This window comes from Leptopilina heterotoma, unplaced genomic scaffold, assembly GCF_015476425.1.
Source record: "Leptopilina heterotoma isolate Lh14 unplaced genomic scaffold, ASM1547642v1 Lhet_99, whole genome shotgun sequence".
NCBI lineage: Eukaryota > Metazoa > Arthropoda > Insecta > Hymenoptera > Figitidae > Leptopilina > Leptopilina heterotoma.
The window spans coordinates 1,099,393-1,116,776 of NW_025111206.1; the positions used below are offsets into that span (position 1 = coordinate 1,099,393).

General features: G+C 23.3%; 2 protein-coding genes across 4 annotated transcripts; one reads left to right on the forward strand and one right to left on the reverse strand.

Moving 5' to 3' along the window:
• Window positions 1-496: 496 nt before the first annotated feature.
• On the forward strand, window positions 497-7,666 carry LOC122512439. Of its 3 annotated transcripts, XM_043628258.1 has the most exons (20): window positions 497-685; window positions 822-897; window positions 983-1,156; window positions 1,499-1,607; window positions 1,740-1,801; window positions 1,925-2,155; window positions 2,244-2,569; window positions 2,671-3,049; window positions 3,185-3,358; window positions 3,444-3,689; window positions 3,869-4,174; window positions 4,302-4,429; window positions 4,646-4,724; window positions 4,798-4,988; window positions 5,176-5,281; window positions 5,439-5,788; window positions 5,881-5,948; window positions 6,612-6,642; window positions 7,016-7,154; window positions 7,539-7,666. In XM_043628258.1, the coding sequence occupies exons 1-19, from the start codon at window positions 642-644 to the stop codon at window positions 7,125-7,127; spliced, it is 3,192 nt and encodes a 1,063-aa protein (XP_043484193.1). In that variant the 5' UTR covers window positions 497-641; the 3' UTR covers window positions 7,128-7,154; window positions 7,539-7,666. The 3 variants fall into 3 exon arrangements, with proteins under 3 accessions (XP_043484193.1, XP_043484192.1, XP_043484194.1); XM_043628257.1 differs by lacking the exon at window positions 7,539-7,666 and having other exon boundaries at window positions 7,016-7,417; XM_043628259.1 differs by lacking the exons at window positions 5,176-5,281; window positions 5,439-5,788; window positions 7,539-7,666 and having other exon boundaries at window positions 7,016-7,417.
• LOC122512441 (uncharacterized serine-rich protein C215.13-like) lies at window positions 7,539-13,594 on the reverse strand. Its single transcript, XM_043628262.1, has 5 exons — window positions 13,445-13,594; window positions 12,549-12,603; window positions 9,748-10,009; window positions 8,149-8,894; window positions 7,539-7,960 (listed from the first exon to the last, which is right to left on the reverse strand). The coding sequence occupies exons 1-5, from the start codon at window positions 13,451-13,453 to the stop codon at window positions 7,557-7,559; spliced, it is 1,476 nt and encodes a 491-aa protein (XP_043484197.1). The 5' UTR covers window positions 13,454-13,594; the 3' UTR covers window positions 7,539-7,556.
• Between the last annotated feature and the right edge of the window lie 3,790 nt (window positions 13,595-17,384).

Below are 17,384 nucleotides of genomic sequence, written 5' to 3' on the forward strand. Positions count from 1 at the left end.
ACCTCAAAATTATTTCTCATTGTTTATAATCATTTATATTTGCCTATTTACTTTTAAAAGTCGAAATATATAATGAAAGAAAGATTTTAAAATCTTATTCTTTATTTTAATATTAGAAAGTTCTATAAAATTCTTGTATATATTTGTAAATTAAATTAATTAAAAGATTAAAACAAACAACGAACTGTAAAAAATATTAAATGTCAAATTTAAATGCCCTGAACTTGACAATAACGAGCTTCATGTTTGTGACGACAGATGGCGTTAAATATCGGCGCCATTTTTTTCTAAATTTTGAATTAAATAAATCTTAATTTATTAAAAAGTTTATAATAAAATATATTAACTATTATAAAAGTATATTATAGATTTTATAAATAGGAGTATTTTGATTTATCCTATTTCTCCGTCACTTTTTAAGTGAATATCTTGAATATTTTTTCTTTTAAAAAAGTCGTCTGCTACAAAGGGGGTAAACAAATGTCTGCTAGTAATGGCCCTAGCTGTCAAAATAAAAAAACCGATAATATTAAATAATGATTATAATTAGTAATTTCCGAATGCAATTTGAAACATTCTTTAAAATCCTCATCTAGTATTTATAAAATTCGAAAAAATTCTCTTTATTTGTGTGTAAAATAATGTTGGAGACAGAAAATTTGGATTATAAATACACTGTACAGGGGTGAGTATTATAACCATTATAACCTATAGAATTAAATTATTATTAGTAGAAAGCTAAAAAACTAAATAACTACTTAATAAAGTTAGTTAATTAAAAGTAGTTTATTCACATTTATTTATTTTGTAATTTTTTTCAGAGCAAAAACTTCTTTTATGAAAACTCTTTTTAAAGGAGAAAACTTGGACAATAATCTGATTAGGATACTTTTTGAGGTGAGTTATAATTTTATCATATGATCACAGGAAATTGTTATTGATTTTATCTTTAAAAACTTTATTTCAAATCTAATTTATCTAGTTTTTATTGACTCACGGATTTGAGAGTACTGCCAAATGTTTAACTAATGAGGCAAATAGTTTGGGCTTCAAATTTCTCGACGAGGATTTTATTCAGACGAAAGTAATTTCAGAGGAAGTATGTCACAATATTTTAGAACAATTTAATGGGGGAAATTGGAAAAAGTTCTTCAAGGTTTGTACTATTTTTTATTTAATTCGGAAAAGAAATTTTTCTCTATTAAATTCTTTGAATTCTGGAAAATGAAATGTTTTTAAATTTTCGAACGTTCAAACGTTTCAAACGTTAAATAAACGTTAATTATTATTTCATTTAATTTAATATTATTTAATTATATTTTATTTTAATAAAAATAATTTCTATTTGGAAATTATAAAGGAATTCTAACTGAATAATTTTTGAATTTATTTTATATTTCATTTAAGAAAAATTGAAAATATTTAGAGAAAAATTGTTTAAATTTGAATGTTCAAAACTTGAGGAAGAATTAAAATTAATAAAATTTTCTTATTAAAGTTATGGGATGATTCTATACTGGAAAATATGAAATCGACAATGGAATACAAAATACTTACCTTGAAATTAAGAGTTCACTTTGCTTACTTGCCGGTTCGTTTAAAACTCTGTAAGTATTATTCAAAATCTATATTTTAATAAACTGTAAATTAAATAGTTAATAGTTTTTTTAATAATTTAATAAACATTTAATTTTCTTTAGAATACTTAATATATTGTTCTCTTCTTCTGATTTTTACAGCATCCAAAAAACTCTCCGAGGACAAATATGTTAATTCTGAGGATAGTTTCGACAGCGATCCAGTAAATATTTTGCTATTTTTTCATAGAATTTAGAAATAATTCTTTTAATTTCTTTTTTGTATAATAATAGAAAAATTAAAATATTTTATTCATAAAAGTTTAAGAAAATAAATTTAATTTTAGGATGTGGAAACTGCTCACGATTCACAGAGGGAAGCAAGCATGAATCAATTAAAAGAATATTTGTTAACAATTGAAGGAGATGCGGCGAATTATAATTCTTGTATTAAATATTTTGGTTTACCACATTTGGAGGACCCAATGACTGATCCAACAGTTTCTGATATTTTTTCGCAAAATTGGGTCGATGAACTTGAAGCTAATCTTAAAGTATTTCTTCTTAAACACGGAAAGGTGCAATTTTTTCTATTCAATCTTCCTTATTTTGCATTTTAATTCATTTTTAATTTTTTATTTTAATTTTATTTTATATATTTTACAGCATCACCCTGAAGAAAATTATAAATCCTTGTCAAAACCTTCCACCACATCGACAACAATTACAACGGAATCATTAAATAAAGAACAATTGGAAATCTATGAGAAAAATTTACAAATTTTAGAATCCTTTGATTTAGATTCTAATGACGAAGAAAATAAAAATATAGGAGAAAGAGCGGAAAATGAGATTTTACGATTTACGAGAACAACCAAAGATAGTAGCAATCGTTCACGAATTATTGTCAATGATCGAAATATTCCGTTTTTCATTGAGGAACTCGATCTAAATAAGGAATATTCTCAGCCACAAAAAAAAGAAGTAAAATTGTTAGTATAATAAGTTAACTTTGAATTTTTTTCCTCTTAAATTTAAATGAAAATTAATTTAATTAAAATATCTAATGGAAATTAATTATCAATTTTTGCAGCAAATCTACACAAACGAGAATTCAAGGAATCAAAAATACAGCAAATTTATCGGCCCTTGATGATTTATATTATCCGGTGAAGGTATTGGAACCGGAGAATTTGCTAAAAAGTCCAAAGTCAGAGATGAAAAAATATGAGGAACAATTAATATGCACAATAACGCGATATCAAAATATTTACGGCAATTATCAAAAATTAAAAATACGCTTTCATCAATTACACTCGAATCATCAGAAATTATTGCATGTCACCGCTGAATTAACGCAATTTCTTGAAAATTCACTTAGTGGAAATCCAGTGAATATGCTGCAAGTACTTAAGACTTGTTACACCATTTTTCCTGACGTTTTTCAAAAAAATCTACGAACCGATTCAAAAGTAAGTTTTTAAAACTTTGATTTTAATCATGTTTCCTTCCTTCCTTCCTTTCTTTCTTTTCTTTCTTTTTCCTTTTTCATTTCTTTCCTTTTTTCTGAATCTTAATTAATATTTTTCTAATTTTTGAAATCTCAGGAAGAATTGGTATTTCAATCAGAAGACGAATTTCAAACGAATCAAATTAAAATCAATCATTGCTTCGATGTGACGTTGCTTTCTTCGAAGTCAATTGACTTTAGGAAAATTAAATTTCACCTCTCGTGTGGAAATTTGAAGACAAAACTTTTACTCCTTCAGGCATTGAGATGGGTAAAACTTTACTTTTTTCTCAGTGTGAATGTAATTAATTTTTTCGTTGAATTATAATTATTTCAAATTATCGTATTTATTTTAGAAAATTACTTTTAGTCAACAAGGCGAAAGGGATGAGGTGCTTCATGAATATATAAATAATGATTTACTGGGTATCCATGGAAATATCGTTGGCAATAGTGGAAAATCAATTTTGCCAAATATTTTATATTCCGTCGAGGGTTCGATTAATATTTTACAACAAACAGCAGCGAGATTATTGAATACAATTGCATCATTGAGATGTGGTCGGGATTATTTGTCAATTGGAACTGCAACTCTGAATGCAGTAAGTATAATAAAATTTTTATTTTTGAAATTCTTTAGAGAATATATTTTTTTTCTTGGTAAATTTGTTGAGAATATATTTCTTTTTCTTGGGAAATTTTTTGAAGATTTTTAAATTATTAATTTGATTTTCTTGGGAAATTTTTTGAAGATTTTTAAATTATTAATTTGATTTTCCAGGTAATTGAATGTTTGAATGGCAGTAACGATTCGATTCCAGATGCATTTACTTACGATATGCTGTTGTCGATGTTACAAAAATTGTCATTGAGAAAATCGCAAAGAATTAATATGATTGAAACTGGTTTGGTTGAATGGTTAATTCATCATTTGAATATTGAAGTTTGTAAAATGAGTCCCTACAGATTTAAATACGTCACGGCTCTATTGATGAATTTGTCATTGCAAATAAAAGCACGCACTCAAGTTTCGGCGTCTTTGGTGCTTCCTGTATTAATAGATTTACTTCTCACCGAAAATGAAACTGTGAGTCTTAATTTTTCATTTATTATTAATTTCCAAACATTATGGCTTTTTAACAAAAATCAAATAAAATAAAATTGTTATTGATAGTAATATAAAAATAATTTAAAATTTAAAAAATATTTTTCAGGCCTTACCCTATATTAGTAAGGCTTTAAGTAATTTTTTACTGGATCAACAAATTAATGAGGAGGGCAAAAGAATGGGACTTGAATCCCATTTGAAATATTATCGAAAACGTGTTTCCGACGAAACAAGGTAAAATTAGTTTTAATTTTTCAGTTTTTAAAACTTTTTTTATTAAAAATATTCAAACATTTTTTATTTAAAATATTTGAATTGAAGTACTTTTTATTTAAAGCATTTAAAAGATTAAAAAATTGAATTATTTTTCATAAAGATTGAAATCTCGAAATATTTTATATTTGTTTATAAAAAATTTAAATTTTTATAAAAATAAAAAAATTGTTTCAGACAATGTTTAGATTATTTAATCAGAGTGCACAATCGAGAAGAGAAAATTGAAGAAACGGACGTCGGTGATAATGATGATGTAAGAATAATTAATATATATTTTTTTTAAATTATTAGATTTTATAGAAAAATAATATTTTCTACTTTCACAGGGTGATTGCGATTTTTTAGAAGATGAATTAGACGAAGATGATCCAGTTCAAAGTGATCATGGAGAACTCGCTGGTGAAATGCTTCTAGCATCTTCTTACATTCTTCCGAAAAATACAAAATCTATCGAACTCGATGAACCGAATTCCGATTTTAAATTACATAAAATTCAACATCGAGAAATAATTCCCAGGTAATATAGATTTTTCCTGAATTTCATTATATTCAAATTTTATGAATATAATGTATTTCAATATTTGGTATTTATTTTATTTTAATTTAATTTATGAAATTTATTTAAATTGTATTGATTTTTACCTTCAATCGAAATTTTACCCTTTAATTAACTTCTGTTTTGAAAGAAAGAAATTTTATTCAAGATTTTCGAACGAGATAAATCAGATTCAACTGAAACCTGTTAATACAATTCCATTATTAGAAGATACAAATTTTACCGATTTACTTCGAAGTGAATCTCAATTTGAGGTATTTTTATTTTTATCGTATTATAATGGAAAATGTAAATAATTTAATAATTTCATCAAAAATTAAAAAGAATGGAAAAATCCAATTCTTTTTTATTTTATCATTTAAAATTTTGAGAAAATATTGTCAATTAATTTGTTTATGATTTATTTTCAAGGGAGAAGAATATTCTCAAGAATTTTTGAATAAAGCAAATAGTAGTATGATGAATTTAATGAATTACAATTCATCGGATAATTTGAGAGTAAAAAATTCAAGTACTTCGTCTCGTGCCTCCCCAGTGAGAACATTGTATCGACAGCAAACAAATTCAATTAATTCTGAATTATCGCAATCGTTAAATGTAAATTTTGAAAGAAACTTTAAAGATATTTCCAAAAGTCATTCGAAATCAAAGCAATTTTCTACCGCAACGTCAAAAGTTTCTAAGAACACTAATCAGTCAAGTAGTCAAACTTTCGAAGACGAAATAAACTTGACTAACGAAAGTTCCTCCGTAATTTCCAAGTGTGTTTTTTTATTAATTTAAAAGAATTCAAATTTTTTTTTCTTTTAAAATATATTGCCTGCTGAAAAATAAATAATGAAAAATATTTCAGAGAAAGCAGTAAGCTGAATACAACTTCGTCATCGACTTTTCCATCCGCTTCTGAGAGTCAACTAGAAGGTAATTGACTGAAAATTTATTTATTTATTTGAAATTAATAGAGAACATAAAAAAAGATGTGGAATAATTTTGAGAAACCGAAAATTGAATATTAAGTATTATTTAATATAAAATTTCTTTAATATTTAATAAATTTCTAATAAATTTTAATTAATTTTCTAATAAATTTTAATAAATATCTGTTAATTTGATGAATTTTTATTAATTTGATAAATTTCTATTAATTTTATTTTATTATTTTTTTTCACTAATTTTTCTTATCATAAATTAAGAAATTTCTATTAAGTTTAATTTTCTTTAACAAATAAATTAAATTATCATTCTTGAGCAAATTTTTTTAACGTTTTCTCCAACGTATTATCAATTTTCACACGATGTTTTGTTTTTCGTGAAATAAAAATAATGCATTAAAAGAAAACTTTCAAGTTGATACGTGATGCGGTTGTGGGGAGAAAGTTCTTAGCTTTCCCCAGGACTCATCCGTGAATATCCAGTAAACTGGAGAATATAAATGAAAGTAATTTTAATTTTTAATAAATTTTTTTAATTCCATTTCTTTTTTCTTTTTTTTTGCACTTATTTATAAGTAGAAAAATGAATTACAAAAAATTTAATTAACATTCTGTTATAATATTTTATTTACAAATATTCTATTTTTTTCAGGTCCAAATGAACAGAGCAGTATTGCATCAGTGTGAGTTAAAATACGAAATTTTCCACGAAGATCAAAGTTTAGAAAAAAGAAAATTTCCCGAAAAAATAAGGAGAACAATCGTTAATGCATGCATACTTTGTTTGCCTATAATTTGGAAAAAATAATAAATTTTTCACTATACTTGTATAATTATTTTATTTTTGTAATTTATTATTTTTTCTAAAATTTATTTCCATTATGTATTTTTTTGTTTAATATTTTTTAAGTACTTTTTTTTATTTTTGTTTTCTTCTCTTCTTTATTTCTATTCTGCACGTTTTTTTATTATTTTTTTTATGATACTTTGCAATTTTCAGTATTTTTTTCATTGAAAATTTTATAGCTTCTAATATTTTATCTTTTTTCCCTGCAGAGATGTATCGGCAATAAAAAAAGAAGAGGAGGAAGAAGCTTTTCATGCGAAACCAAAAATACAACGAACACCTCCCCAGTCGGCAAAATTGAAAGGTCTACGAAAACTATAAATTCACAGCATTCTAGTTCTTTTTTTTGTAAGTATTTATGATAAAATTGCCTTTTCTGCTCAATTTACTTATAAAAGAAATTATTAATTTATTATCAATTTTTTATTTAAATTTTTATTCAAAAAATCGAAAAACAAGGTCTATACATTTTTCTTCGATTTTTCTAGATAACTAGAAATAATTTAAATAAATTTTAATAAATACTTAACTATATTTAAAATTAACAAATTATTAATTTCGAATTATTAATAATTAACAAATTAATAAATAATAATTATTTTTATAAAATTAAAAACATTTTAATTTTAATAATTAAAATTAAAATTAAAATTAAAATTATTTTAATTTGAATTTTAATGATTAATAAATTTTGTAACTATTAATTATTAATTAATTATTCATTAATTTTAGTGTAGGAAAAAGAATTTTCTACGATGCACCCAGAAAAGCTGAGAAGGGATTTCCTCCTCTGGATATAAATCGACTTGAATAGGGACTCGATCCACCGGCGAAACTCGGAGTATAATAACTCGCTGCACCTTGAGTTCCATAATCAGCGTTTCTGGTTGTTTTGTAACTGCCGCCAATGAGAGGTGATGAAGAATAAATTTGCCCTCCACCACCACCAGCAGAAGCACTGTGATGAGAATTAGCCGAAGAATGATCCTTCATTATGATAAATTTCCCCGCACCATTGCCCACTAAATATGAACCGTGTCCCTTGGCCATAAAATTAGGACTCGATGAATAAGAACCAAAATTTTGACTTCCTCCGCCAACTATTATTCTTCCATCTCCACCATGTCCTCCACCGAAGGGAATTGAAATTGGTCCTGCAAAAAAATTGATTTAAACATTCGTAAGTTCTTTTATATTTCCAAATTTTCTTTTTTAATTAAGATTTTAATTAACATTTAATTAAGAAGTAGAAATACTTTGATTTTTAATTTTTATTTGATTTTAAATTTTTAAATTTGATTTTTAAATTCTATTTTTTTTATTTATCTAGTTTTTCAACTACCTGACGATTTTTGCGCTCCAGAATAAAGCATCGATTGTGGTTTCAGTCCGGCGAAGGGATACGCACTCTTAACACCACCATTTGACGAGAGATAATTTAAATTGGCCGCGGAAAATCCCGAATGAAGTGGCGAGACTGGTGAATTGTAATTGTCACGTTTATAATTTCCAACTGAATAGACGTGCGGCGAACTTTGTGAGTAATCAATTTCATTTCCTGTGTAAGCATCTTGCGAGGGATAATTTTCGTAGACTGGATATTTACCGCTAATCACTTGTCCTCGATGTTTGCCGGTGGCGCTTGTTAAAAATTCCCTTGTTCCGGAAGTGGGATAATAATTACGATATCCACTGGTGTCGAGTGCCTTGAATCCACTTCCGGTGTAAATTTGACGATTTGAAGTTGAATCGGCGGAATAAGTGGGACTTGAAACAAAACCTGAGTTTGCGGATGATGATGATGATGATGAGGAGGAGGAGGAGGGTGATGATGATGATTGACCTACAAATCCTCGGAGACTGCTTGTATCTTGACTTGAGGGATAATTGTCGAGGCTGGATCCACGATAACTGGTGCCAACGGTGAATTGTTGAGTCGCTGAGCCCGTGTAATCGCTGACAGGTGCGGAACTTTCGTAATCGGTTCTTCCGGAGAATCCTGATTGAGAATTACTGTTCCCAGTGTAGTCCGACTGGCTCACGAGACTTGAGGTGTAATCGGAATTCGATAAAGCGTACGGCCTCTCTCTGAAAAATTAAATTTTTCCTCAATTTCTTGAATTACAATTTTTTATTTGTCGAAAATTCATGTCCAATTCGAAAAATGGAAAAATTTGTTGGCAATTCGTCTGTTGAAAATTCAGTTTCTTCAATTTAATTTGAATTGAAATTGAATTAGAATTAAAATTAGAATTGAAATTAGAATTAAAATTGAAATTAGATTTGAAATTAGAATTTACTTTAAATTCAAGTCCAGGAGTTGAATGTGAAATGTCGAAGACGAGTTGAATCGAAAACGAAATTTCCAGTATGAATAATAGACCAAAGAAATTATGTTAATTATATTTAGTGAACTAGAATTATTTAGAGAATAAAGGAAATTCTGAAAAATATCAGATTGAGAGAAAAACTCAAAGAATATTAATTAAGAAGGAAAAAGAACAAAAGAAGTGAATTTCTAATGGAAAGGAGAAGAAAAGAGAAATTTTCTCGAAAGAAAAAAGAATTGGAAATTATTAGCACAAAAGTGAAAAATCAAAAATATTGTTAACGAATCGATCAATCGCTAATAAATAAATTTATTAATTATTAACTTGTTAAAAGAAACAAAAAGTATATCGAACAAATCAGAAAATTAAAAATTGTACCGAAAAAATTACAAAAGAGAAAATTAAAAAAGTATATTGAAAAAATTATGAATGAGCTTCAAACAGAAACAATAAAAGAAATGTATGAAGAATAAGAAGAAGAACAAGGAAAATTAATTAATTAATTTCAATTGAATGAAAGAAATAAAAGAATGAACTAAAATTGATAAAAAAAATTAATTGAAAATAGAAACAAAAAATCGAAGAAAAGAATATTTTTGAATTGAACTTGCCTTGTGTAACTGCTAATCGTTGTGGGAGCGTCCGATAAATAGGAATTGTCTACGCTTTGATAATTTCTAATCGATTGACTTTCCCCTTGGCTAGCATCGGAATAAATTGTAGACGAAGGGTAGCTACTACTTGATAGACTATTTATGTGACCCGGACTAGATCCACTGGCGAGATAATATTTCGTCGATCCTCTCGAATATCTGTCGGCATTTCGATTTCCATAATCGTACGATTTGAATCCATCATCGGAAGGTGAAAAACCTGCGTCGAGTACAATATGCAATTAAATTTTAATAAAAATAGAAAAACAAAGCTAATTACTAAATTTAAAATTAGAAATTAAAAATTAAACATTAAAAATTAGAAATCAAAAATTAAAAATTAGAAACTAAAAATTAAAAATTAAAAATTAAAAAACTAAAAATAATAACTAAAAAGTTTCATGAATTGAAAAATCGTCTATAAAAGAAAACAAAAAAAACGAATTTGCCTTTTGAAAGTATGTAAAATCGAGACGGAAAGTTTATAGAGAGACATCAACGCAAAGAAAGTAATAGTATCGATATTTTTTCGAAAACTACTTTCCTGATGTTCTTTATTTTTCACCTTCGCATTCTAAAATGAAATTCACTTTTAAATGCGCTGAAAACTTTCATTATTTTATTGATCTTTTTTCAATTTCCTCCTTTTTTCTTTATACATTTTAATTCTATACTAAATTTTACATTTTTATATACGACAATTCTCCATTGTAACTTCTTCACAAAAAAGTAGATTTCTAGATCAAGAATTTTCTCGGAAACTATTAAATTTTGTAGTCAGTAATTAAAGAAAAAAAATTCCAACAAAATTACATAGTAAAATTATTCTAGACTAAAAATTTTATTAGAAAAATGGAAGAATTTCTTTTCTTAATTGAAAAAATTCAATAATTGAGGAAAATATCATTCCAGAAAGAAATATATTCGATTGAAGAAATTGGCTAATTTTGTACAAAAATAGATAAATTAATTGCACATTTATGTGATTCTGAAAATTTTACCAAAGAGATATAAAATATTTGAATAAAAAAAATATATGGAAAATAATTTAAGAATCGTTATTAAATTTTGCTCACAAATTTCTCTATAATATATAAATATATTTTTATATATAGAGAGAAAAATTAAATTAGGAGAAAGTAATTCAAAATCTTGCACTATAAATTAAAAGAAAAAAAAAGAAAGAGAGGAAAAAAAAATTCCTTAGATTGTTGTACAGTAAATGTGTTTAATAATTCGCACAAGTAAGCATGTGTGTCGCATCTAATTATATGCGTTTTGTAAAGAAAGTGGAACACATTGTACATAATTTTCTATCTCACTCTCACTCGTGTATCTAATTGAACTTGAAATTTGCAGATAATTATTTCTTCTTTGTAAGGAAATTAATTATATGTTTTAACGACAAAAAAAAAATTTATACGTATTTATCTATAAATAATAAGCGATTAGTCTTGATATTAGAAATTAACAAATTTCACTTTCAATTATTAATGATTGAGGATTCAATTTTTATTTCGAAAAAAAATTACAAAGAAACAAAAATTAAATTAAAATCAAAATAAAAAATAATTTATTTTCATTTATCTTTTATTTTTTCTATTTTTTTCTATCCTGTTTTCCTCTATTTCTATCTTCTATTTTTTATTTATATTTCTATTGTTTTCTATTTCTACTTTTTTAAATATAATTTTTAAAGAGGAAATTAATTTTTCTATTAAATTATTCAATGATAATTAGAATTAATTAGTCTATATTCTCGGGTAGATAATTAATTACTCAATTGATTATGTAAATAATTAATCGCTTCATTAGGTAGATAATTGACTTCTTCATTTAATAATCGCTTATTTAAGTAAATAATTAGTTACATAATTAAATATATTTATTTTTAAGTGATTATTACTTATAATTAATTAATTATATACGTAATCAGTTAATTAATTAATTAATTAATTATCTAATTCATTACCTATTTTATTAATTAATTACCTAGTTAACTAGTTATTTAATTAGTTACCTATCTGGTTCGTTATTTATTTAATTAATTAATTAACAAGTTCATTACTTATTTAATTAATTAATTACGAATTTCATTACTTATTTATTTAATTAATTTCCTAAATAATTATTTTATTCCCAAGTTCAATGCTTATTGACTTAATTAATTGTTTAATTAATTAATTAATTTCCTAGTTAATTATTTTTTATTCCTAATTAATTAATTGCCGGCTTCATAACTTATTTACCTTATTAATTGCCTGATTAATTGATGAATTACGTACTTCATTATTTACCTAATTAATTTCCGAATTAATTATTTTATTCCCCAGTTCACTAATTGTTTACTTAATTAATTTCCTAATTAATTATTTTATTACCCAGTTCACTAATTGTTTAATTAATTAATTTCGTAATTAATTATTTAATTACCCGGCCCACTAATTGTTTAATCAATTAATATCCTAATTAATTATTTCATTACCTAGTTCACTACTTATTTACTTAATTAACTTCCTAATTAATTAATTAATTTATTATCCAGTTTGTTACTTGTCTACCTAATTAATTAATTAATTAATTATTTAATTAATTAAATGTTTTGTTAATTAATAATTAATTAATTAATTAGTTGATTAATTTATTAATTAATTACGACGGAGAAATTAATTTAATAGGTTGTTAATTACTTACATAAAATGAATGAATAATTAATTATATTAATTAGAGGTAGATAATTAATTAATGGTATTAATTACCACTTAGGGTTGAATCTGCATTCACGACAATTAGAGTTGTGATGAAGACGAATATCTGAAAGTAACGTAATCAAATTTTAATTAGTTAACTGAAAATAAAATTAAGTTAAATAATTAATATTTGTAAATTTTCTTCTTCAATTATTTAATATTTATTTAAATACAAATTGTAAGACAAATACTGTCGAAAATATTAAAAATTAAATAATGAATTTCAATAATAATATTAACAAATATTAATCATAAATAATAAATATTAATACATATTAGTTATTAATAATAATAAATAATAAGAAATTATTATTAATAAACTTTAGATATTAATAATAATAAATGTTAATTATTAGTAATTAATATTTACTAATTAGTAAAAATGTTGACTGATTTTAATTAGTAACTGACTTTTTGCTTTTGAATTAGTAAATTTGACTAATAAATAGTAATTTTTACGAATTAAAAAGCAAAAAGTCTAAAGTCTTGTTTTATTTTGATTATTTATTTTTATTTATAATAATTATTATAATTATAAATATTATTTATTTTTACAAGATTTTTACTAATTCAAATTTAGAGATTATTTATAATTAATTATTATTTTTTAAAATGATTAAAATATTAAAATTTACTATTTACTATTAATAATTATTAGCAATAATATTAATAAATATTAATTATTAAGAACATTGTTAAGAAATATTAATTGTTAATAATTTAATATTGAGTTTGATTTTGGTTATTTAATTAAAATTGAATATTAATTTATACTAATAATAGAATATTAAATTCTTATTTAAATTTAATTGTTAATGAAAATTAGAATTAAAAATTAAATTTTGAATAAAACAAATTTAATTAAGGGGCTAATTAACTTTTTCGCCAGCAACTAATTAACTTACTCGCAACATAATTCCGAAAGAGAATAAAATTTTTTTTTTCTGAAACTAGAATAAAAGAAGAGAAAACACACTATTTTTGGTACATATATTTTGATATGTAAAAAAAGTCTTTCGAAAATAACACTTTAACAACAACTGACAGTAAAATAAGTTGTCTACTAGTTTTATACTACAGTAACCCCTTCTCACTTGAAATAAGGTAAAAGCAATTCCGTATGTATACTAACTCGGGAAGGATATTGGCTGAATCTTGACCATTCTAAGGAGAAAGAAACACCAGTCAACCTAATTCAGTTCATCATTTATGGGGAAAGCTATAGGTCATCGGAGAGTGCTTTGCTGTCTACTAAAATACAAAAAATATTATTATATACAATATTTTAGCATTTTTTATTTTTTATTTTATATAATAATTTCAGTGAAATTGGTATTTTTTTTTTTTTTTTTTTTGAAAAAAAAATTGTATGGGATAAATTTCACTTTTCATTGTTTCAAAAAAAGATTAGATAAATGCTGCTATTCAGTACTACTACAACTACTATTCAATATTTGAAATAGCTTCACAAATACTTTCCATATCGCAAGGTCAATATCGCAATTTTCCTTTTCAATGTCATTGGCACTTTCTTCATTGCTCTTTTAATTAGGCGATAATTAACTCTGCTTTTTCATTTAATTTATTCGGCAATTTTTTTTTATATTCTTCTTCAAATAGATAAAAATAAAATTTGAAATAAAATTTATTTTATATTACGAAAAATGTTTATTTTATTTTTTTCAATTTAAATTATGTTATTACAAAAAAGTATAATTTAATTTTTTACAATTTAAATTATTTTATTGCACAAAATGTTCATTTTATTTTTTTCAATTTAATTTATTTTATTACAAAAAATTATTATTTTATTTTTTTTCAATTTAATTAATTTTATTAACAGGAAATGTTAATTTTATTTTTTTTAACTTTGCCTTTTATTAAATTTTCATTTATTTCAAGTAAATAAATAAAAGAAAAATATATATATAAAAATAAAATGTAAGAAAAAAGATAAAAATTTTAGTTAACAAAATTTTACTTTGTCATCATTTTTAATTAATTATGACTAAAAAATTTTACGTTCTAATTACAAGTAAATAAATTTCATTAAAATTTTCGTTTGCAAGAATCGAAAAATATTAATAATCGAAAATTTAGGTTCAAAAATATTTCTTCGCTCTTGAGAGCAAAATTAAATAAATTGATTGTGTCAATTAGTAATTATTTATAATCAATAATTAATAATTTGTTTTTATTAAAAAGAATTATTATTTTATAATAATTTATAATTAAAAATTAATTTATAGTAATAAATAATTAATAACTACTTATTTAGTAATAAATTATTAATAATAAACCGAAATCTTAGATTAAAAATTGTTTCTTCGCTTTTGATACAGCAAAATGAAATAAATTGATTATTCAATTAATTAATAATGATTAATAATTAATATTTATTAATTTAATTAATAAATGAAATAATAATTTTAACCGAAATCTTATGTTCAAAAATATTTCTTCGCTCTTGATTGGGAAATTAAATAAATTGAATGAGTTAATTATTAAATAATAATAATTAGCAGTTTAATAATTAATCATTCATATTTAGGTACTTCCAAAAATTAAAAACTTTATTAAAAATGTTATTATCATAAGTAATAATAAAAATTATTTATAATTTATTTATTCCAAATTCCATGAATATTATTTACGTTTAAAAAATTTATAATAAATTTTTTTAATTTTATTTTTTAATTTTTAAGAGTGATAGGATAAATTAAAAAAAAAACAAATTAAGATACTTGAGTAACTTTCATTTCTAAATAAAAATGCGATCGAAATGTTTTCAGTGCGTAACGTAGGAGTATCATCATCGTATATTTATAATTATCATAGTACATGTGAATAAAAAATTACTGTAATTAATTTTACTCCATAAAATATAATAATATTCCCATAAAACTTGTATTCAAATTTTTATCAAAAAAAAAAGAAAAAGAAAAGAAATGAAAAAAAAGACAAGAAAAAGAAATTAAATAATTAGAAGGTCAATGTCAATGATTCTCTCTCTATATAATAATTAGTTAAATATATATATAAATTTAAATACAAACATTAGAGATTGTTTCACGTTTTGCCTTTCAAACATTTAATCTAATCGGAGCGATCGCAGCTTCTACACTTTCGGAATAACAAAGTATTTGATATTTTATTCTCAAAAGAGTGAAATGTATAAATTTTAAACGTTTAGTAATCTAAACAAGAAGGACATGTAAACGAATTTTGAATACCGATTGTATTGTAATCAAATTTTTTTTTCCTCCCCCTTTTTTTTTCTTTTTGAAGTGAAAAAAAATGTGTCAAAATTTTTTTTGGCGACAATTTATATTTATTTGATTTTGAAATTCGAATTTTTTTTTGAAGTGAAAAAATTCCGTAAGATTGAAAGTAAAAACGGGGTTTTTTTTCATTTAATGTGAAAGAAAAGAAAACGGTAATAAATTTAAAGAGAGAAAAAAAAATTTGCAAATCGATCTATCGTGAGAAGAAATATTAAATTTATAATGGATCTTTGCGCAGTGATAGAAATAGAAAAAGAAAAAGAAGAAAGAAATATAAATTCTATCTCGCATTACGAGGCAAAATAATGTCTCATTTTTCACTTTCGATTTGTCTATATACATATATATATATAGATATAATAAATATAAGAGAAAGTTATTAAAAGTTTTCTCAAAGAGTGAATATTTAAATTAATGTGTGCACAATTAGGAGATATAATCTGATTTCATTGAAACGATTAATTACAAATGGAGTGTAAAAATGAGAAAATTAAAATTTGCATAATTCTTCTTTTTTATGCATTATCACACGAATAGTGCTAAAAAATATATTTGGAATAATTAGATATTACTCTTCTTGTAAATATTGCAACAATTTTTTTTAAATAATAATTCAGAATTAAATTATTAAAATATATTACGATTATTAAAATTAAATCACGATCTACTTAATAATTGCAAATTTGTATATAGAAAAAACGCGAAACGATTATTTTTAGACTATTTTTTGACTATTTTTTGACTATTTTTTTTATTCTTATAATTGAAGATTTTTATAACGATTGTAGAAAAAATTGAAGAAATGGAAGAATCAGAATAGAAATCCGATTAAACAGAATTATTTTTTTAATGAAAAAAATTGATAAAAATTCATTTTTTTAAATAAAGAAATTCGTACTAAAGTTGTCAATGTTGGAGGTAATTAATTATTTTGAATATAAACAAAATAATTTTTTTATTTCTATAAAATATTTTTGCGTATCTCACGTGGATAAAGAAGCTATCGCTTCATTGGTAGAATTCACTGGATAATGTAACTTTTACCGATAAGTCCACCATTTAGTTTATCTTTTTCAGGCAAGCGTAAATTTTTATATTTTATATTTTATAAAATAAAAATATATTTATATTTATATTTTATAATTACTTTTTATTAATTATTATTTTAATTATTATAATTATTTTTTAAATTCTATTTTTATTTATTTTATTTTTATATTCTTATAGTTCGATTCTTCATTTTTATTATCTATAAAAAAATACACTTTCTTTGATTCTTCTTTTTATGATTTAAAAAAAAGTTTTCTTTGGGAAAATTTATCTTTTTCAATTTTTTATTTGCTTCTATCTTTCAATCTCGATCTTCAATTTAAACTTTATTAGAGAATTCTTTTTTTCAATCAAAAAATTAAATTATTAAAAATTGTTAAACTTTTTATTAAAAAATACAAATTATTTTTTAATAAAAAAGCAATTTGTAATGCAATATAAAACTTTTTACTCGAAAGCAAATCTTTTTTTATTGATGAACTCAATTAATAAAGTACAATATTTATATTAA